Here is a 22,398-nt window from a genome sequence, read left to right on the forward strand (position 1 = left end):
AGCCTGTGGACTCAAGATGAATCACTCCTCCTGATCAACATTTTGGAACTTTGAGCAATCTTCAACGATTTGAAGGCTTGGCCTCCTCTGGGTTTGTCCCAGTTTATCAGATTCCAATCAGATAACATTTACCTCTGTGGCTTACATCAACCTTCAGGGAGGAACGAGAAGCTCCCTAGCAATGATGGAAGTATCTCGGATTCTGGAATGGGCAGAGGCCCACAACTGCTCGCTGTCAGCGATCCACATTCCGGGTGTGGACAACTGGGAAGCGGATTTCCACAGCAGACAATCCTTTCATCCGGGGGAATGGTCTCTCCATCACAAGGTGTTAACAGAGATTTGCAACAGATGGGGGACACCGGAAATAGATCTCATGGCATCCCAGCTCATTTCCAAGCTACCCAGATATGTGTCACGGTCCAGGGATTCGCAGACGGAGCTGATAAATGAATTAGCAGTGCCTTAGAGGTTCAATCTGATTTACATTTTTACGACGTTACCACCTCTCCCTCGTGTAGTGGCCCGCATCAAGCAGGAGCAAGCATCAGTGATTCTAAGTGCTCCATCAGGGCCGGGAAGGATGTGGTTCACGGACCTGATGGGGATGTCCTCATCTCCTCCATGGAGGTTAACTTGTCGCAGAGATCTGCTGAAACAGGGTCCTTTTGTTCATCAAAATCTAGATTCTCTGAGGCTGACTGCGTGGAGATTGAACGCTTAGTCTTCGCCAAGAGGGGTTTCTCTGAGAGTGTTATTGATACTCTCAATTAAGCTCTTAAGCCGGTTACTCGTCGCATCTTTCATAAGGTGTGGAGGACCTACTTATTCTGGTGTAAAGAACGTGGATTCCCCTGGCATAAGGTCAGGGTTTTTCCAGGTTTCTTTCCTTTCTCCAGGATGGCCTGCAGAAGGGCCTTTCTGCTAGTTCCTTTAAGGGACAGATTTTGGCCCTATCTGTTTTACTGCACAAGTGGCTCGCTGAGCTTCTAGATGTTCAGTCATTTGTTCAGGCTCTGACTAGAATCAGGACGATGTTTAGATCTATTGCTCCTCCTTGGAGTTTAAATCTTGTTCTTAAAGTTTTGCAGAGGGCTCCGTTTGAGCCTGTGGGGTCAATTTATTATAGTGCGAGCGGACATGATACAATGTAGCGTATCATGTCCACTGCACATCGATAAATGCCGATAGCATACGCTGTCTGTATTTATCATTGCACCAGCAGTTCTTGTGTACAGATTGGCCGCTAGCAGGGGGTGTCAACCGGATCGTATTTGATCTGGTTGATTTCTGTCCGCCGCCTCAGAGCAGGCAGACAGGTTATGAGCTTGATAAATTGACCCCTATGCATGTAGTTGACATTAAGTTACTGTTTTGGAAGGTTATTTTGCTACTGGCTATTGCTTTGGCGTGCAGAGTATCTGAGATTGCTGCCTTGTAATGTGAGCCCCCTTACCTAGTATTCCTTGCTGATAAGTCTGTTCTTCGTACTGGGTTAGGTTTTCTTTCGAAGGTCGTTTCAGATCGCAACATCAATCAGGAGATTGTGGTTCCTTCCTTGTGCCCTAATCCTTCTTCCAAGTAGCGGTTACTTCATTATTTGGATGTGGTTTGGGCCTTGAAGTTCTACTAACACAGTGCCCTATTTAGATGTTGAGCTGGAGGGAGATGGAGACCATAAATTGGTTAACTCATCATTGTATGCCAAGCCTATTTCTGCAAATGCCCTGCTCCACGCCAAGAGCTGCCACCCACGCCATATGAATTATGGCGTGGCCAAAGGGCAGTTCATCCGGATTAAGCGCAATTGCTCTAGAGAGGAAGATTTCCGGGCGGAGAGTAGGGCTTTGTGGAAAAGACTTAAGGCAAGGGGTTATCCGGAGGGACCCATAAGAAAAGCCTTTTTGGAGGTTGAGAGCATTCCCAGAGCAAATTTACTTACAACCAAAACATCTACTAAATCTAGAGGGAAAAGTGGATTAACCTTTGTCACCACTTATTCTAATCAGTACAGGGAAGTATGCGAGATCATTAGGAGGAACCTTCCGATTTTGAAGGCTGACGATGCCCTTAAGAATGTGGTTGACAAGGGTTGTCTATTTCTTTCTAAGAGGAATGTGACTATTGGAAATCTTGTCTCACCTAGTGCCCTTAGGAAGCCACCTAGGCAGAGTAGTTGGCTCAGCTGTAAAGGACACTATAAGTGTGGCCTGTACAGCTGTATTGCTTGTAGTCACACTACAAGTAGTAAAGTATTTCAGTCTAATTACACACAAAGAGTCTTTGATTGTAATTACTGTACAAACTGCCGATCAGAATTTGCAATTTATGTCATAACATGTACCTCCTGTGAGAAGCAATATGTAGGGTGTACTACACGTGAGACTAGAGAACGTATACGTGAACACCTTAATGATATTGAGAGAGGGAGGACAGCGACAGGTGCATCTAAGCATTTCATACATGAGCATGACAGAAGTGTCAAGACATTCACCTGGATGATCATAGATTTAATTAAGAACAAACCAAGGGGAGGAAGTAGGACTATGGAGTTGTATACAAAGGAAGCCTTTTGGATTTTCAAATTGTATACACGCAGTCCGAATGGTATGAATATAGAGGGAGATTTGATTAACTTTTGGTATTCGATATCTCCCCAAATACTATTCTATAACTTCACATATTTAGATTGCCTTAGTATTATATCTAAAAAATTAAAAAACAAAAACCTCAAAATTATGGTCGTCAATGTTGGTTTATTAAGAAAGAGTATTAAGCTTAGATCTAGTTGGGATAACAATCCTTGGACTGCACTTATTTAGAGTACATTGTAATATTTATTTATTACCCAAGCTTATGGTGTATAAGTCAAATAAGAGGAGACACAGCAATATCATGCTAGATGGCATGATTGGATGGTGTTTGTTTTAATATACCATTCAAGCAGGGTCCGTAGCACTTAAGATTTGTAATTACATGACTTTTATAATTACACATTTAGCACATTGAGGGTAGTAAACTATGAATGTACACACTAAGATCAGACAGAGGTACCTAACAATGCTAACAAAAATCTCACTTATCACAGCAATCATCTTACATATATCCAGCATACAGGATAGCAGGTTTAACAATTCAATTCTAGCACAGACAGCCAATGAAATCAAGGTGGGTGGTATAATAGCCGCCCCATTTACTGTGACTAAAGTGTCTATGATTAAGGCCAGTCAAGGCCGAAACATGTCAGACTAGTCTCCCTTGTCTGTGCTATATGTTTTTAATAGCGTGTTGCCTATTTTAAAATGAAGAAATAAAGTTCCAGATTGTTTTACTCACCCGGTTCTGTTTGGTTGACTTGAAGTTCTATCTTCAGGCTACGAAGGAATTTAGACAGACTTCTTTTTTGTTTGTTGTCTATTCTGGGACATGTAGGGGGCAGAAGACCTCTTCCACTTCCTTATTTTTTTTGTTTGAGGAGCATTATTCGCTTAGCAAAAGAGACAGCGGGACATAAGCCTCCTCAGAGGATTAAGGCTCATTCAACTAGAGCAGTGGCTTCCTCTTGGGCCTTCAAGAATGAGGCCTCTATGGATCAGATTTGTAGGGCGGCTACCTGGTCCTCCTTACATACCTTTTTCAAAACTTTTCAAGTTTGATGTTTTTGCTTTGGCTGAAGCAGCTTTTGGGAGAAAGGTTTTGCAGGCTGTGGTGCCCTCAGAATAGGGGAGGTATTTAAGCCTTTGGCTGGGGTGTCTTTGCCTCCTCCTGGTGGCCAGGTTCTAAATTTCCCACAAGTAAGGAATTAAGCCATGGACTCTCCTCATACAGAAGGAAAGTAAATTATCTGGTAAGCATAATTTATGTTTTTCTAATAGTTTCTGTTGTATGTATATGTATTAATTACGCTATTAAAATATTTTTGTATATCTTACATTTAGCATTGTATATTTATGGGAGAGGAGCCGTCACCCCCAGAACAGCAACCACCACACACAGTGCCTTAAGTCGTATATTTTTTTTTTATCCTTATTGAAGGGTTAAGTGCTGGCATAGGACGTACTTGATTTTCTTACTTAGCTTTCTGTCTTCCTTTTTTTTTCTTCTCTTTTTATTAATATATATATGTAATAAAAGATAGGTTGATAATTTTATCAGGGATCAGGTTGATAATTTTATCAGGGATCAGACTGATAAACTTTTATAGTTTTTCTCTGTGAAATTCACAACTAGGCTAAAAGAGGCTGTTTCTGGGTGGTAACTCGCAATAAAACAAGCTACTGAGCTGCTGTTCGTTCCTGGTAGAGCGCTTCTCTCTCTTTTGTTTGTATTATGACCCTGGGGAGGTCTCCCTAAGGGTGATGGGGAAAACCAGACATGGACTCATTGCACAGTGTGCTTAGAGGAATATAGCTGCACCTCACTGACGAGGCCCACAGAAGGCCGAAACGATTGTCTGGGGTTGTCCTGTTTCTTGTTCAGAGTAGAATTGCTTGGTATTTCAGGGCTTGAATGACCTTACTTGTCTGGATCAGACTGATATTCTTCAGGAAAGTTATCCTCTGTGAAAAGCACAACTGGGCTAAAAGAGGCTGCTCCTGGTTGGTAACTCACCATAGAACACGCTACTGAATGGTTGTTCGTTCCTGGTAGAGCGCTTCTCTCTTTGTTTGAATTTGATAATTTTTTGTTTGTATACTGTATATCCTTTGTGGCTATTTGTTGGTATTATACTGAATTTTATTCTTTGTGTATTCAATGACTTGTCAGCTATTTAAATTTATTAGAAGTTGCATTGATTCTGTATGTTTAACTGATCGCTATCACCCATCTTGAATAGGTTCTTTTTATCTCTCTTTAATGATTCATGGAAGAGCCTATCACTTTAAAAAGTTATTACATTTACTTTGTTTTCTTGTTATCCTTGTTAAAAAGCAAGTAGGTTCAGGAGCATGCACATGTTTGGAGCAGTATATTGCAGGAGTTTTGCAACAATACGTTTGTCAAGGCCACTAGATATACAGTGAGGGAAAAAATTATTTGATCCCCTGCTGATTTTGTATGATTGCCCAGTGGGCAGTCAAGTCAGAGTGCATTTCATGTAATGGAGGCATGCTACTGACAACCATATGATCACTGGAACATGCTGTCGCGGTGATCTCTTGCCTGAGTTTAACTCCATAGAGCTATTTCTGCGATTCCTCACCAATAAGGAATGCCAAAATAGCGCAGTCCCACAACTGTCCTGTGAGACTGTGGCATTTAGAGCCCAGGAAGCAGCTGCTATACAGTGTACCAACCCTTAAAGGAACAGTCAAGTCCAAAATAAACTTTCATTATTCAAATAGGGCATGTCATTTTAAACGACTTTCCAGTTTACTTTTATCACCAATTTTGCTTTGTTCTCTTGGTATTCTTAGTTGAAAGCTAAACCTAGGTAGGCTCATGCTAATTTCTTAGACCTTTAATGTCACCTCTAATCTGAATGCATTTTGACCGTTTTTCACCACTAGAGGGCATTAGTTAATGTGTGTCATATAGATAACATTGAGCTCACGCACATGAAGTTACCTAGGAGTCAGCACTGACTGGCTCAAATGCAAGTCTGTTAAAAAAACTTAAATAAGGGGCAGTTTGCAGAGGTGTAGATTCAAGCTTATTGCAGAGGTAAAACGTGTATTATTATAACTGTTGGTTATGCAAAACTGGGGAAAGGGTAATAAAGGGATTATCTATCTTTTTAAACAATACAAATTCTGGTGTAGACTGTCCCTTTAAACCCTACTCAGACTTGTCTAATTATGTGTAGTTTAGTGTGTGTGAGAATAAAAACCTAACTATTCGGGTCAGTACAGTTTTCTACAGCGTGTGTGTTTTATATACGAGGTGAATGTCATGCCCAGATATGTGCAGAGTTTGGTATGTATGTAAGGGAAATAACAGCAGCAGTGTGACATGGGTATAGGAAGCAGTCAGTGTGTGGGGATTGTTATGATGAATAAGAGTGAGGTGGCTCTCAGGGGCAGGATGTCAGTGAAAAGAAGTGGGTGAAGTTGGGAAAAAGGAGATAGTTGTCAGTAGGTGTATTGAGTCTATCAGTTTTTAGCATAGACTGGATTTTAAAAATGTGGTTTGGTTGTAGATTTGTGGATCCAAATTTTCTCTTCTCTTTTCACAGGGATACATCATGACTATGACTTGCTAGTGATTGGTGGTGGCTCTGGGGGTCTTGCATGTGCCAAAGAAGGTAAGACTATACTATAAGGTGTGACTCAGCGCTGGCAAAAAATAGAAAAATAGAAGAAAACACCTATAGTTTATTCATGTATGGCCACTTTAACTATATTAAAAACAATAAAGATACCAGCTGATTAAAGTTAAAAAGGACCTTTATTTTGTTATTCGATCAGGGTCCAAAGAAAAAAAGAAAAAACATTTCAGGCCAACTATTGAACCTTAGCGATAGCTAATACAATTACTAAGGACCAATAGTTGTCTGGAAATGTCTTTTTGTTTCATTAGATACTGGACAATAAAGGTCCATTTAGACTTTACACGGCTGGAATATATTTTATTTTATTTTTTGAATACATTGGAAGTCTGACTTTTGTTACCAGATCTTTTACCTAACTGAGTACAAGAATAACAACAGCATTAGTCTGAGGTTAGAATTGTGGTTCTTCTGCCATGGAATAAAGTAAGGGCCCAAGCATTGCAGGACAACTGTGTTAAAGTCGCATTTGGAATTTAGCGCCTGCTGCAGAGAATCCATTTTATTTATTAGCATTTCTCCAACATGGGTGTGTCCGGTCCACAGCGTCATCCTTACTTGTGGGGATATTCTCTTCCCCAACAGGAAATGGCAAAGAGCCCAGCAAAGCTGGTCACATGATCCCTCCTAGGCTCCGCCTTCCCCAGTCATTCTCTTTGCCGTTGCACAGACAACATCTCCACGGAGATGGCTCAGAGTTTTTTGGTGTTTAAATGTAGTTTTTATTCTTCTATCAAGAGTTTGTTATTTTAAAATAGTGCTGGTATGTACTATTTACTCTGAAACAGAAAAGAGATGAAGATTTCTGTTTGTAAGAGGAAAATGATTTTAGCAACCGTTACTAAAATCGATGGCTGTTTCCACACAGGACTGTTGAGAGGAATTAACTTCAGTTGGGGGAAACAGTGAGCAGACTCTGGCTGCTTGAGGTATGACACATTTCTAACAAGACTTGGTAATGCTGGAAGCTGTCATTTTCCCTATGGGATCCGGTAAGGCATTTTCTTAATTTTCAATATAAGAATAAAAGGGCTTCACAAGGGCTTTAAAGACTGGTAGACATTTTTCTGGGCCAAAACGATTACTTTATAAGCATATTTAATGGTTTATAACTTTGGAGAGTTATTTTAATCTTGGTGTATTCTGTTAAAAAAACTATCAGATAGACGATGTTCTGTATGTTCGGAAGCCAAGGTTCCTCTCCATTTAAATATATGTGATGAATGTGACAAACAAAGTAGGGACAATGATGCCACTGATAATAATGTTGCCCAAAATGATTCCTTAAGTGAGGGGAGTAAGCATGGTACTGCATCATCCCCTTCTATGTCTACACCAGTCTTGCCCACTCAGGAGGTCCCTAGTGCATCTAGTGCGCCAATCCTCCTTACTATGCAACAATTAACGGCTGTAATGGATAATTCTATTAAAAACATTTTAGCCAAAATGCCCACTTATCAGCGAAAGCGCGACTGCTCTGTTTTAGATACTGAAGAGCATGAGGACGCTGATGATAATGGTTCTGACATGCCCTTACACCAGTCTGAAGGGGCTAGGGAGGTTTTGTCTGAGGGAGAAATTTCAGATTCAGGAAAAATTTCTCAACAAGCTGAACCTGACGTTATTACATTTAAATTTAAATTGGAACATCTCCGCGCTCTGCTTAAGGAGGTGTTATCTACTCTGGATGATTGTGACAATTTGGTCATTCCAGAGAAATTATGTAAGATGGACAGGTTCCTAGAGGTCCCGGGGCCCCCCGAAGCTTTTCCTATACCCAAGCGGGTGGCGGACATTGTAAATAAAGAATGGGAAAGGCCCGGCATACTTTTTGTCCCTCCCCCTATATTTAAGAAATTATTTCCTATGGTCGACCCCAGGAAGGACTTATGGCAGACAGTCCCCAAGGTCGAGGGGGCGGTTTCTACTCTAAACAAACGCACCACTATCCCTATAGAAGATAATTGTGCTTTCAAAGATCCTATGGATAAAAAATTAGAGGGTTTGCTTAAAAAGATGTTTGTTCAGCAAGGTTACCTTCTACAACCAATTTCATGCATTGTTCCTGTCACTACAGCAGCGTGTTTCTGGTTCGAGGAACTAGAAAAGTCGCTCAATAAAGCATCTTCTTATGAGGAGGTTATGGACAGAGTTCAAGCACTTAAGTTGGCTAACTCTTTTACCTTAGACGCCACTTTGCAATTAGCTAGATTAGCGGCGAAAAATTCAGGTTTTGCTATTGTGGCGCGCAGAGCGCTTTGGCTGAAGACTTGGTCAGCGGATGTGTCCTCCAAGAATAGATTGCTTAACATCCCTTTCAAGGGGAAAACGCTGTTTGGCCCTGACTTGAAAGAGATTATTTCAGACATCACTGGGGGAAAGGGCCACGCCCTTCCTCAGGATAGGTCTTTTAAGGCTAAAAATAAAACAAATTTTCGTCCCTTTCGCAGAAACTGACCAGCCTCAAATTCTACATCCTCTAAGCAAGAGGGTAATTCTTCTCAAACCAAGCCAGCCTGGAGACCGATGCAAGGCTGGAACAAAGGTAAGCAGGCCAAGAAGCCCGCTACCAAGACAGCATGAGATGCTGGCCCCCGATCCGGGACCGGATCTGGTGGGGGGCAGACTCTCTCTCTTCGCTCAGGCTTGGGCAAGAGATGTTCAGGATCCTTGGGCGCTAGAAATAGTTTCTCAAGGTTATCTCCTGGAATTCAAGGAACTACCCCCAAGGGGAAGGTTCCACAGGTCTCAATTGTCTTCAGACCAAATAAAAAGACAGGCATTCTTACATTGTGTAGAAGATCTGTTAAAAATGGGAGTGATTCATCCTGTTCCAGTAGGAGAACAAGGGATGGGGTTTTACTCCAATCTGTTCATAGTTCCCAAAAAAGAGGGAACATTCAGGCCAATTTTGGATCTCAAGATCCTAAACAAATTTCTCAAGGTTCCATCGTTCAAGATGGAAACCATCCGGACTATTCTTCCTACCATCCAGGAAGGTCAATTCATGACCACGGTGGATTTAAAGGATGCGTATCTACATATTCCTATCCACAAGGAACATCATCGGTTCCTAAGATTCGCCTTTCTGGACAAGCATTACCAGTTTGTGGCACTTCCATTCGGATTAGCCACTGCTCCAAGAATTTTCACAAAGGTACTAGGGTCCCTTCTAGCGGTGCTAAGGCCAAGGGGCATTGCAGTAGTACCCTACTTGGACGACATACTGATCCAAGCGTCGTCTCTGCCACAAGCAAAGGCTCATACGGACATTGTCCTAGCCTTTCTTAGATATCACGGGTGGAAAGTGAACGTAGAAAAAAGTTCTCTGTCCCCGTCAACAAGAGTTCCCTTCTTGGGAACAATAATAGACTCCTTAGAAATGAAGATTTCTCCAACATAGGTGTGTCCGGTCCACGGCGTCATCCTTACTTGTGGGATATTCTCTTCCCCAACAGGAAATGGCAAAGAGCCCAGCAAAGCTGGTCACATGATCCCTCCTAGGCTCCGCCTACCCCAGTCATTCTCTTTGCCGTTGTACAGGCAACATCTCCACGGAGATGGCTTAGAGTTTTTTAGTGTTTAACTGTAGTTTTCTATTATTCAATCAAGAGTTTGTTATTTTGAAATAGTGCTGGTATGTACTATTTACTCAGAAACAGAAAAGAGATGAAGATTTCTGTTTGTATGAGGAAAATGATTTTAGCAACCGTAACTAAAATCCATGGCTGTTCCACACAGGACTGTTGAGAGCAATTAACTTCAGTTGGGGGAACAGTGTGCAGTCTCTTGCTGCTTGAGGTATGACACATTCTAACAAGACGATGTAATGCTGGAAGCTGTCATTTTCCCTATGGGATCCGGTAAGCCATGTTTATTACGATCGTAAATAAGGGCTTCACAAGGGCTTATTTAGACTGTAGACTTTTCTGGGCTAAATCGATTCATTATTAACACATATTTAGCCTTGAGGAATCATTTTATCTGGGTATTTTGATATAATAATATCGGCAGGCACTGTATTAGACACCTTATTTCTTAGGGGCTTTCCCAAAGCATGAGCAGAGTCTCATTTTCGCGCCGGTGTGGCGCACTTGTTTTTGAGAGGCATGGCATGCAGTCGCATGTGAGAGGAGCTCTGATACTTAGAAAAGACTTTCTGAAGGCGTCATTGGTATCGTATTCCCCTTTGGGTTTGGTTGGGTCTCAGCAAAGCAGATACCAGGGACTGTAAAGGGGTTAAAGCTTAAAACGGCTCCGGTTCCGTTATTTTAAGGGTTAAAGCTTCCAAATTTGGTGTGCAATATTTTTAAGGCTTTAAGACACTGTGGTGAAAATTTGGTGAATTTTGAACAATTCCTTCATGTTTTTTCGCAATTGCAGTAATAAAGTGTGTTCAGTTTAAAATTTAAAGTGACAGTAACGGTTTTATTTTAAAACGTTTTTTGTACTTTCTTATCAAGTTTATGCCTGTTTAACATGTCTGAACTACCAGATAGACTGTGTTCTGAATGTGGGGAAGCCAGAATTCCTATTCATTTAAATAAATGTGATTTATGTGATAATGACAATGATGCCCAAAATGATTCCTCAAGTGAGGGGAGTAAGCATGGTACTGCATCATTCCCTCCTTCGTCTACACGAGTCTTGCCCACTCAGGAGGCCCCTAGTACATCTAGCGCGCCAATACTCCTTACTATGCAACAATTAACGGCTGTAATGGATAATTCTGTCAAAAACATTTTAGCCAAAATGAACCCTTGTCAGCGTAAGCGTGGCTGCTCTGTTTTAGTTACTGAAGAGCATGACGACGCTGATATTAATATCTCTGAAGGGCCCCTAACCCAATCTGAGGGGGCCAGGGAGGTTTTGTCTGAGGGAGAAATTACTGATTCAGGGAACATTTCTCATCAGGCTGAATCTGATGTGATTACATTTAAATTTAAGTTGGAACATCTCCGCATTTTGCTTAAGGAGGTATTATCCACTCTGGATGATTGTGAAAAGTTGGTCATCCCAGAGAAACTATGTAAAATGGACAAGTTCCTAGAGGTGCCGGGGCTCCCAGAAGCTTTTCCTATACCCAAGCGGGTGGCGGACATTGTTAATAAAGAATGGGAAAGGCCCGGTGTTCCTTTCGTCCCTCCCCCCATATTTAAAAAATTGTTTCCTATGGTCGACCCCAGAAAGGACTTATGGCAGTCAGTCCCCAAGGTCGAGGGAGCGGTTTCTACTTTAAACAAACGCACCACTATACCCATAGAGGATAGTTGTGCTTTCAAAGATCCTATGGATAAAAAATTAGAAGGTTTGCTTAAAAAGATGTTTGTTCAGCAGGGTTACCTTCTACAACCCATTTCATGCATTGTCCCTGTCACTACAGCCGCATATTTCTGGTTTGATGAACTGATAAAGGTGCTCGATAGTGATTCTCCTCCTTATGAGGAGATTATGGACAGAATCAATGCTCTCAAATTGGCTAATTCTTTCACTCTAGACGCCACTTTGCAAATGGCTAGGTTAGCGGCTAAGAATTCTGGGTTTGCTATTGTGGCGCGCAGAGCGCTTTGGTTGAAATCTTGGTCGGCTGATGCGTCTTCCAAGAACAAGCTACTAAACATTCCTTTCAAGGGGAAAACGCTGTTTGGCCCTGACTTGAAAGAGATTATCTCTGATATCACTGGGGGTAAGGGCCACGCCCTTCCTCAGGATCGGCCTTTCAAGGCAAAAAATAGACCTAATTTTCGTCCCTTTCGTAAAAACGGACCAGCCCAAAGTGCTACGTCCTCTAAGCAAGAGGGTAACTCTTCTCAAGCCAAGCCAGCTTGGAGACCAATGCAAGGCTGGAACAAGGGAAAGCAGGCCAAGAAACCTGCCACTGCTACCAAGACAGCATGAAATATTGGCCCCCGATCCGGGACCGGATCTGGTGGGGGGCAGACTCTCTCTCTTCGCTCAGGCTTGGGCAAGAGATGTTCTGGATCCTTGGGCGCTAGAAATAGTCTCCCAGGGTTATCTTCTGGAATTCAAGGGACTTCCCCCAAGGGGAAGGTTCCACAGGTCTCAGTTGTCTTCAGACCACATAAAAAGACAGGCGTTCTTACATTGTGTAGAAGACCTGTTAAAAATGGGAGTGATTCATCCTGTTCCATTAAGAGAACAAGGGATGGGGTTCTACTCCAATCTGTTCATAGTTCCCAAAAAAGAGGGAACGTTCAGACCAATCTTAGATCTCAAGATCTTAAACAAATTTCTCAAGGTCCCATCGTTCAAGATGGAAACCATTCGAACTATCCTTCCTTCCATCCAGGAAGGTCAATTCATGACCACGGTGGATTTAAAGGATGCGTATCTACATATTCCTATCCACAAGGAACATCATCGGTTCCTAAGGTTTGCATTCCTGGACAAACATTACCAGTTTGTGGCGCTTCCTTTCGGATTAGCCACTGCTCCAAGGATTTTCACAAAGGTACTAGGGTCCCTTCTAGCGGTGCTAAGACCAAGGGGCATTGCAGTAGTACCTTACCTGGACGACATTCTGATTCAAGCGTCGTCCCTCCCTCGAGCAAAGGCTCACACGGACTTCGTCCTGGCCTTTCTCAGATCTCACGGCTGGAAAGTGAACGTGGAAAAGAGTTCACTATCCCCGTCAACAAGGGTTCCCTTCTTGGGAACAATTATAGACTCCTCAGAAATGAGGATTTTTCTAACAGAGGCCAGAAAAACAAAACTTCTGGACTCTTGTCGGATACTTCATTCCGTTCCTCTTCCTTCCGTAGCTCAGTGCATGGAAGTGATCGGGTTGATGGTAGCGGCAATGGACATAGTTCCTTTTGCGCGCATTCATCTAAGACCATTACAACTGTGCATGCTCAGTCAGTGGAATGGGGACTATTCAGACTTGTCTCCAAAGATACAAGTAAATCAGAGGACCAGAGACTCACTCCGTTGGTGGCTGTCCCTGGACAACCTGTCACAAGGGATGACATTCCGCAGACCAGAGTGGGTCATTGTCACGACCGACGCCAGTCTGATGGGCTGGGGCGCGGTCTGGGGATCCCTGAAAGCTCAGGGTCTTTGGTCTCGGGAAGAATCTCTTCTACCGATAAATATTCTGGAACTGAGAGCGATATTCAATGCTCTCAAGGCTTGGCCTCAGCTAGCGAGGACCAAGTTCATACGGTTTCAATCAGACAACATGACGACTGTTGCGTACATCAACCATCAGGGGGGAACAAGGAGTTCCCTAGCGATGGAAGAAGTGACCAAGATTATTCTATGGGCGGAGTCTCACTCCTGCCACCTGTCTGCTATCCACATCCCGGGAGTGGAAAATTGGGAAGCGGATTTTCTGAGTCGTCAGACATTGCATCCGGGGGAGTGGGAACTCCATCCGGAAATCTTTGCCCAAGTCACTCAGCTGTGGGGCATTCCAGACATGGATCTAATGGCCTCTCGTCAGAACTTCAAAGTTCCCTCCTACGGGTCCAGATCCAGGGATCCCAAGGCGGCTCTAGTGGATGCACTAGTAGCACCTTGGACCTTCAAACTAGCTTATGTGTTCCCGCCGTTTCCTCTCATCCCCAGGCTGGTAGCCAGGATCAATCAGGAGAGGGCGTCGGTGATCTTGATAGCTCCTGCGTGGCCACGCAGGACTTGGTATGCAGATCTGGTGAATATGTCATCGGCTCCACCTTGGAAGCTACCTTTGAGACGAGACCTTCTTGTTCAGGGTCCGTTCGAACATCCGAATCTGGTTTCACTCCAGCTGACTGCTTGGAGATTGAACGCTTGATTTTATCGAAGCGAGGTTTCTCAGATTCTGTTATCGATACTCTTGTTCAGGCCAGAAAGCCTGTAACTAGAAAGATTTACCACAAAATTTGGAAAAAATATATCTGTTGGTGTGAATCTAAAGGATTCCCTTGGGACAAGGTTAAGATTCCTAGGATTCTATCCTTCCTTCAAGAAGGATTGGAAAAAGGATTATCGGCAAGTTCCCTGAAAGGACAGATTTCTGCCTTGTCGGTGTTACTTCACAAAAAGCTGGCAGCTGTGCCAGATGTTCAAGCCTTTGTTCAGGCTCTGGTTAGAATCAAGCCTGTTTACAAACCTTTGACTCCTCCTTGGAGTCTCAATTTAGTTCTTTCAGTTCTTCAGGGGGTTCCGTTTGAACCCTTACATTCCGTTGATATTAAGTTATTATCTTGGAAAGTTTTGTTTTTAGTTGCAATTTCTTCTGCTAGAAGAGTTTCAGAATTATCTGCTCTGCAGTGTTCTCCTCCTTATCTGGTGTTTCATGCAGATAAGGTGGTTTTACGTACTAAACCTGGTTTTCTTCCAAAAGTTGTTTCTAACAAAAACATTAACCAGGAGATTATCGTACCTTCTCTGTGTCCGAAACCAGTTTCAAAGAAGGAACGTTTGTTGCACAATTTGGATGTTGTTCGCGCTCTAAAATTCTATTTAGATGCTACAAAGGATTTTAGACAAACATCTTCCTTGTTTGTTGTTTATTCTGGTAAAAGGAGAGGTCAAAAAGCAACTTCTACCTCTCTCTCTTTTTGGATTAAAAGCATCATCAGATTGGCTTACGAGACTGCCGGACGGCAGCCTCCTGAAAGAATCACAGCTCATTCCACTAGGGCTGTGGCTTCCACATGGGCCTTCAAGAACGAGGCTTCTGTTGATCAGATATGTAGGGCAGCGACTTGGTCTTCACTGCACACTTTTACCAAATTTTACAAGTTTGATACTTTTGCTTCTTCTGAGGCTATTTTTGGGAGAAAGGTTTTGCAAGCCGTGGTGCCTTCCATTTAGGTGACCTGATTTGCTCCCTCCCTTCATCCGTGTCCTAAAGCTTTGGTATTGGTTCCCACAAGTAAGGATGACGCCGTGGACCGGACACACCTATGTTGGAGAAAACAGAATTTATGTTTACCTGATAAATTACTTTCTCCAACGGTGTGTCCGGTCCACGGCCCGCCCTGGTTTTTTAATCAGGTCTGATAATTTATTTTCTTTAACTACAGTCACCACGGTACCATATGGTTTCTCCTATGCAAATATTCCTCCTTAACGTCGGTCGAATGACTGGGGTAGGCGGAGCCTAGGAGGGATCATGTGACCAGCTTTGCTGGGCTCTTTGCCATTTCCTGTTGGGGAAGAGAATATCCCACAAGTAAGGATGACGCCGTGGACCGGACACACCGTTGGAGAAAGTAATTTATCAGGTAAACATAAATTCTGTTTTTTCTGACAGAGGCCAGAAAATCAAAACTTCTAAGCTCTTGTCAAGTACTTCATTCTGTTCTTCTTCCTTCCATAGCGCAGTGCATGGAAGTAATAGGTTTGATGGTTGCGGCAATGGACATAGTTCCTTTTGCGCGAATTCATCTAAGACCATTACAACTGTGCATGCCCAGACAGTGGAATGGGGATTATACAGATTTGTCCCCGACGATCCAAGTAGATCAGAGGACCAGAGATTCACTCCGTTGGTGGCTGACCCTGGACAACCTGTCCCAAGGGATGAGCTTCAGAAGACCAGAGTGGGTCATTGTAACGACCGACGCCAGTCTGGTGGGCTGGGGCGCGGTCTGGAAACACCTGAAAGCTCAGGGTCTATGGTCTCGGGAAGAATCTCTTCTCCCGATAAACATTCTGGAACTGAGAGCGATATTCAATGCTCTCAAGGCTTGGCCTCAACTAGCAAAGGCCAAATTCATAAGGTTTCAATCAGACAACATGACGACTGTTGCATATATCAACCATCAGGGGGGAACAAGGAGTTCCCTGGCGATGGAAGAAGTGACCAAAGTAATTCAATGGGCGGAGGATCACTCCTGCCACTTGTCTGCAATCCACATCCCAGGAGTGGAAAATTGGGAAGCGGATTTTCTGAGTCGTCAGACATTTCATCCGGGGGAGTGGGAACTCCATCCGGAAATCTTTGCCCAAATAACTCAATTATGGGGCATTCCAGACATGGATCTGATGGCGTCTCGTCAGAACTTCAAGGTTCCTTGCTACGGGTCCAGATCCAGGGATCCCAAGGCGACTCTAGTAGATGCACTAGTAGCGCCCTGGACCTTCAACCTAGCTTATGTGTTCCCACCGTTTCCTCTCATTCCCAGGCTGGTAGCCAGGATCAATCAGGAGAGGGCTTCGGTGATCTTGATAGCTCCTGCGTGGCCACGCAGAACTTGGTATGCAGACCTGGTGAATATGTCATCGGCTCCACCATGGAAGCTACCCTTGAGACGGGACCTTCTTGTTCAAGGTCCGTTCGAACATCCGAATCTGGCCTCACTCCAACTGACTGCTTGGAGATTGAACGCTTGATTTTATCAAGGCGTGGGTTCTCAGATTCTGTCATTGATACTCTTATTCAGGCTAGAAAGCCTGTAACTAGAAAAATTTACCATAAAGTATGGAAGAAATATATCTGTTGGTGCGAATCGAAAGGATTCCCATGGAACAGGGTAAAAATTCCTAAGATTTTATCCTTTCTACAAGAGGGTTTGGAGAAAGGATTATCTGCAAGTTCTTTGAAGGGACAGCTTTCTGCTTTATCTGTTTTACTTCACAAGAAGCTGGCGGCTGTGCCAGATGTTCAGGCTTTTGTTCAGGCTCTGGTTAGAATCAAGCCTGTTTACAAACCTTTGACTCCTCCTTGGAGTCTCAATTTAGTTCTTTCAGTTCTTCAAGGGGTTCCGTTTGAACCCTTACATTCCGTAGATATTAAGTTATTATCTTGGAAAGTTTTGTTTTTGGTTGCAATTTCTTCTGCTAGAAGAGTTTCAGAGTTATCTGCTCTGCAGTGTTCTCCTCCTTATCTGGTGTTCCATGCAGATAAGGTGGTTTTGCGTACTAAACCTGGTTTTCTTCCGAAAGTTGTTTCTAACAAAAATATTAACCAGGAGATAGTTGTGCCTTCTTTGTGTCCGAATCCAGTTTCAAAGAAGGAACGTTTGTTGCACAATTTGAATGTAGTTTGTGCTCTAAAATTCTATTTAGAGGCTACAAAGGATTTCAGACAAACATCTTCCTTGTTTGTTGTTTATTCCGGTAAAAGGAGAGGTCAAAAAGCAACTTCTACCTCTCTCTCTTTTTGGCTTAAAAGCATCATCAGATTGGCTTATGAGACTGCCGGACGGCAGCCTCCCGAAAGAATCACAGCTCATTCCACTAGGGCTGTGGCTTCCACATGGGCCTTCAAGAACGAGGCTTCTGTTGATCAGATATGTAAGGCAGCGACTTGGTTTTCACTGCACACTTTTACCAAATTTTACAAATTTGATACTTTTGCTTCTTCTGAGGCTATTTTTGGGAGAAAGGTTTTGCAAGCCGTGGTGCCTTCCATCTAGGTGACCTGATTTGCTCCCTCCCATCATCCGTGTCCTAAAGCTTTGGTATTGGTTCCCACAAGTAAGGATGACGCCGTGGACCGGACACACCTATGTTGGAGAAAACAGAATTTATGTTTACCTGATAAATTACTTTCTCCAACGGTGTGTCCGGTCCACGGCCCGCCCTGGTTTTTTAATCAGGTCTGATGATTTATTTCTCTAACTACAGTCACCACGGTATCATATGATTTCTCCTATGCAAATATTCCTCCTTTACGTCGGTCGAATGACTGGGGAAGGCGGAGCCTAGGAGGGATCATGTGACCAGCTTTGCTGGGCTCTTTGCCATTTCCTGTTGGGGAAGAGAATATCCCCACAAGTAAGGATGACGCCGTGGACCGGACACACCGTTGGAGAAAGTAATTTATCAGGTAAACATAAATTCTGTTTTTGCATCATTTTCACATTTTATTTTTTTGAGCAGACCAAGGAGATGCCATTATTTCTCTTGTAAGGTGTATCCAGTCCACGGATTCATCCATTACTTGTGGGATATTCTCCTTCCCAACAGGAAGCTGCAAGAGGATCACCCACAGCACAGCTGTCTATATAGCTCCTTCCCTAACTGCCACCTCCCAGTCATTCTCTTGCAGCTCTCGACAAGAGAAGTAGCTAGAGTGATGTGGTGCATTAATGTAGTTTATCTTCAATCAAAAGTTTATTATTTTCAAATGGTACCGGAGTTGTACTATTTTAGCCTCAGGCAGAAAGTTGAAGAAGAGTCTCCCTGTGGTTTTTGATGATCTTAGCAGCTTGTAACTAAGATCCACTGCTGTTCTCACACATAACTGAAGAGATGGGTAACTTCAGCTGGGGGAATAGCGTGCAGGGTCTCCTGCTCTGAGGTATGTGCAGTTTTAAATTTTTCTAGAGAGATGATAAGCTAGAAAATGCTGACAATACCGGATTTATTTAAGGTAAGCCTGATTACAGTGATTTAATAACGACTTGGTATCATGCTTGCTGTAAAGGGTAATATTTTTGTTATTTACTCCCATTACTGAATAGATATAACGTTTGCTTGAGGTATATAAACATTTATTATATATTGGTGATAAAACTTTATTCTGGGGCCCAGTTCTTCCACATGGCTGACTAGATTTTGCCTAGGGATAGTTTTTTAAGGCCCTCTCACTGTGAGTACAGGTTGGGAGGGGCCTAGTAGTTTTTGCAGCTTGAGACATCCAGCTTCCCTGAAGGAGTCCCCTGAACATTTAGGACCTCTCTAAAGGGTTTTTGTGCCTTCCAAAGTCGTTGTATGGGCAGGTAGGGTCACAGCAGAGCTGTGGCAGTTGCTTGTGACTGTTTAAAAACGTTTATATTGTTTTTTTGATCCGGTTTTGAAACTAAGGGGTTAATCATCCATTTGCAAGTGGGTGCAATGCTATTTCAGTCTATTATACAAACTGTAAAAATTTCGTAAGATTTACTGCTTTTTTCACTGTTTTGCAGTTTCTGTGATTGTTTTTTTCCCTTAAAGGCACAGTACCGTTTTTATTTTTTGCTTGTTCAGTTATTAAAGTGTTTTCTCTTGCAAGGTGTATCCAGTCCACGGATTCATCCTTACTTGTGGGATATTCTCATTCCCTACAGGAAGTGGCAAAGAGAGCACACAGCAGAGCTGTCCATATAGCTCCCCCTCTTGCTCCGCCCCCCAGTCATTCTCTTTGCCGCTCTTACAGATAGGGCATCTCCACGGGAGGGTAAAGTGAATGTGGTGTTAGATTTGTAGTTTTATATCTTCAATCAAAAGTTTGTTATTTTTAAATAGTACCGGTTTGTGCTATTTACTCTCTGGCAGAAATGTGATGAAGAATTCTGCTGAGAGGAAAATGATTTTAGCATGTTGTAACTAAAATCAATTGCTGTTCCCACACAGGACTGAGGAGTACCAGAAAACTTCAGTTGGGGGGGAACAGTTTGCAGGCTTAACTGCTTTGAGGTATGTTTGTCATATTTTTTCTATTCAAGACAAGATAATACTTGAAGACTGACAAGATTCCCTATGTGGGAAGGATAAGCCATGTTCTGAGACTTAGTATAGAACTAGACGCTTATTCAAGAGGGCTCAATAGACTGGTTAACATTTTTGCAGGGCACTCGATTATTTTATTTAACAAAATACTCTTTATTGACACTTTTAAAGCACTTTTGGTGTGTTTATTTGGGGTTTTATACCACATGGCATTATTTTTAGTCACCTAAATTGGGTTCTGAAGGCCCCACAGCTCCGGAGTGGGAGGGGCCTAATTTCGCGCCTCAGTTGCGCAGTTTATTCAGACAGATTTCTTTGCATGCTGCTTCACATGGGTCCAGAGACTGCTTGAGGACTTCAGGAGGCTTGCTTTTCTCAAATCCAATCCTTAAGGGAAGGTAGGGCCACAGCAGGCTGCTGTGGCAAGGTGCTGTAGTTTATTAACCGGTTGTTTGCTTTAGGCGGCTCCAGTTTGGGCATTAAAGGGTTAATCAGGCTGAAACTTGCTGTGCAATCATATCGAAGCATTAGGCACATACTGGCTCATTGGTTCATTTTTCACTGTTTTGTAAAATTGTGTGCACTTTTATTTCTTAAAGGCACAGTACCATTTATTGCAAATTGTATTTTTTACTTGATAAAGTGTTTTTCCAAGCCTGCTTGTGTATAATACTAATCTGTTAAACATGTCTGACACTAAGGAAAAGCCTTGCTCTATGTGTTCAGAAGCCATGGTTGAACCCCCACTCAAAATGTGTCCCAAGTGCACTAATGTGTCTCTACACTTTAAAGATCATATTGTGTCACTAAAAAATATAGCCCTAGATGATTCTTTGACTGAAGGTAATGAGGATAGTCCGCCTTCCTCTCCCCATGTGTCATTACCAGTTACGCCCGCTCAAGCGATACCTAGTACCTCTAGTGCATTGGCACCTATTACATTGCAACAACTGGCGGCAGTCATGGATAATTCCCTTGCGGCCTTTCTATCCAAACTGCCAGTTTTCCCTAAAATGCGCGATAGCTCTGTTTTGAGAACAGATGAGGAGCAGTCGGAAGCTTTGGGAGGTTTATCTGATGTACCCTCACAACACTCTGAAATAGGGGCGAGGGATGTAATGTCTGAGGGAGAAATTTCTGACTCAGGAAAAGTTTCTCAGCGGGCAGAATCAGATTCACTAGCGTTTAAATTTAAATTGGAACACCTCCGCGTTCTGCTTAGGGAGGTTTTATCAACTCTGGATGATTGTGAACCTATGGTGGTCCCAGAGAAATTGTGTAAAATGAACAAATATCTAGAAGTCCCTGTATACACTGATGCATTTCCGATCCCTAAGAGGGTGGCGGATATTGTTGCTAGGGAGTGGGAGAGACCAGGTGTACCTTTTGTTCCCCCCCTATCTTTAAGAAAATGTTCCCCATAAACTATCCCAGGCGGGACGCGTGGCAGACGGTCCCTAAGGTAGAGGGGGCAGTTTCAACACTAGCCAAGCGCACAACCATACTAATTGAAGACAGTTGTGCTTTCAAAGATGCTATGGATAAAAAATTAGAAGGTTTACTAAAGAAAATATTTGTTCAACAAGGTTTCCTTCTCCAACCTATTGCCTGCATTATTCCTGTAACTACTGCAGCGGCTTTTTGGTTTGAGGCGCTGGAGGAGTCGCTCCAGAGGGAGACTTCATATGACGAAGTCATGGATAGAATTAATGCTCTAAAACTGGCTAATTCTTTTATCACTGATGCTGCTTTGCAATTAGCTAAGTTAGCGGCGAAAAATTCTGGTTTTGCCATCATGGCGCGCAGAGCGCTTTGGCTCAAGTCATGGTCGGCTGACATGTCGTCCAAAACAAAATTACTAAATATTCCTTTCAAGGGAAATACCCTTTCTCCTGTTAAGTGTAGTCAGTCCACGGGTCATCATTACTTATGGGATATTAACTCCTCCCCAACAGGAAGTGCAAGAGGATCACCCAAGCAGAGCTGCTATATAGCTCCTCCCCTCTACGTCACACCCAGTCATTCTCTTGCACCCAACTAATAGATAGGATGTGTGAGAGGACTGTGGTGATTAAACTTAGTTTTTTATATCTTCAATCAAAAGTTTGTTATTTTAAACGACACCGGAGTGTGTTGTTTCCTTCTCAGGCAGAATTTGAAGAAGAATCTACCTGAGTTTTTTGTATATGATCTTAGCGGACGTAACTAAGATCCGTTTGCTGTTCTCGGCCATTCTGAGGAGTAAGGTAACTTCAGATCAGGGGACAGCGGGCAGGTTCACCTGCAAAGAGGTATGTTGCAGTATATTATTTTCTAAGGAATGGAATTGACTTTGAAAATACTGCTAATACCGATATAATGTAAGTACAGCCTTAAATGCAGTAGTAGCAACTGGTATCAGGCTGACATGTATATATGTTAACACTTAAGTATTTCTGGGGAATGGCACTTCACTGGGAAAATACTGTATGCATATAACTTTTAGCCTAACTTGCAGTGTGAGCGACTAGCAGCAGGCTTTTTAATGACATTTCATATATTAGATTTTAAACGTTTACTGGCATGTTAAATCGTTTAATTATCTGAGGTACTTGGTGAAAATTGTTTTGGGCTTTATTTTCCACATGGCTGTCGTTTTAAATTAAAACAGTTTACTGAGCTTCCCTCACTGTTGTAGTGTGAGTGGGAGGGGCCTATTTTGGCGCTTTTACTACGCATCAGAAATTCAGTCACAGTCTGTC

The 22,398-nt window shown here is 42.8% G+C and overlaps 1 protein-coding gene across 1 annotated transcript in view; it reads left to right on the top strand.

Moving 5' to 3' along the window:
• The window catches only part of TXNRD2 (thioredoxin reductase 2), a 566,113-nt gene that overhangs the window by 25,635 nt on the left and 518,080 nt on the right, over positions 1 to 22,398 (top strand). Inside the window, 1 exon segment of the mRNA XM_053701924.1 lies at positions 6,176 to 6,244. Within this exon segment, the coding sequence (XP_053557899.1) occupies positions 6,176 to 6,244 (69 nt within the window).

Source organism: Bombina bombina, chromosome 2 (assembly GCF_027579735.1).
Source record: "Bombina bombina isolate aBomBom1 chromosome 2, aBomBom1.pri, whole genome shotgun sequence".
In the NCBI taxonomy this organism is placed as follows: Eukaryota; Metazoa; Chordata; class Amphibia; order Anura; family Bombinatoridae; genus Bombina; species Bombina bombina.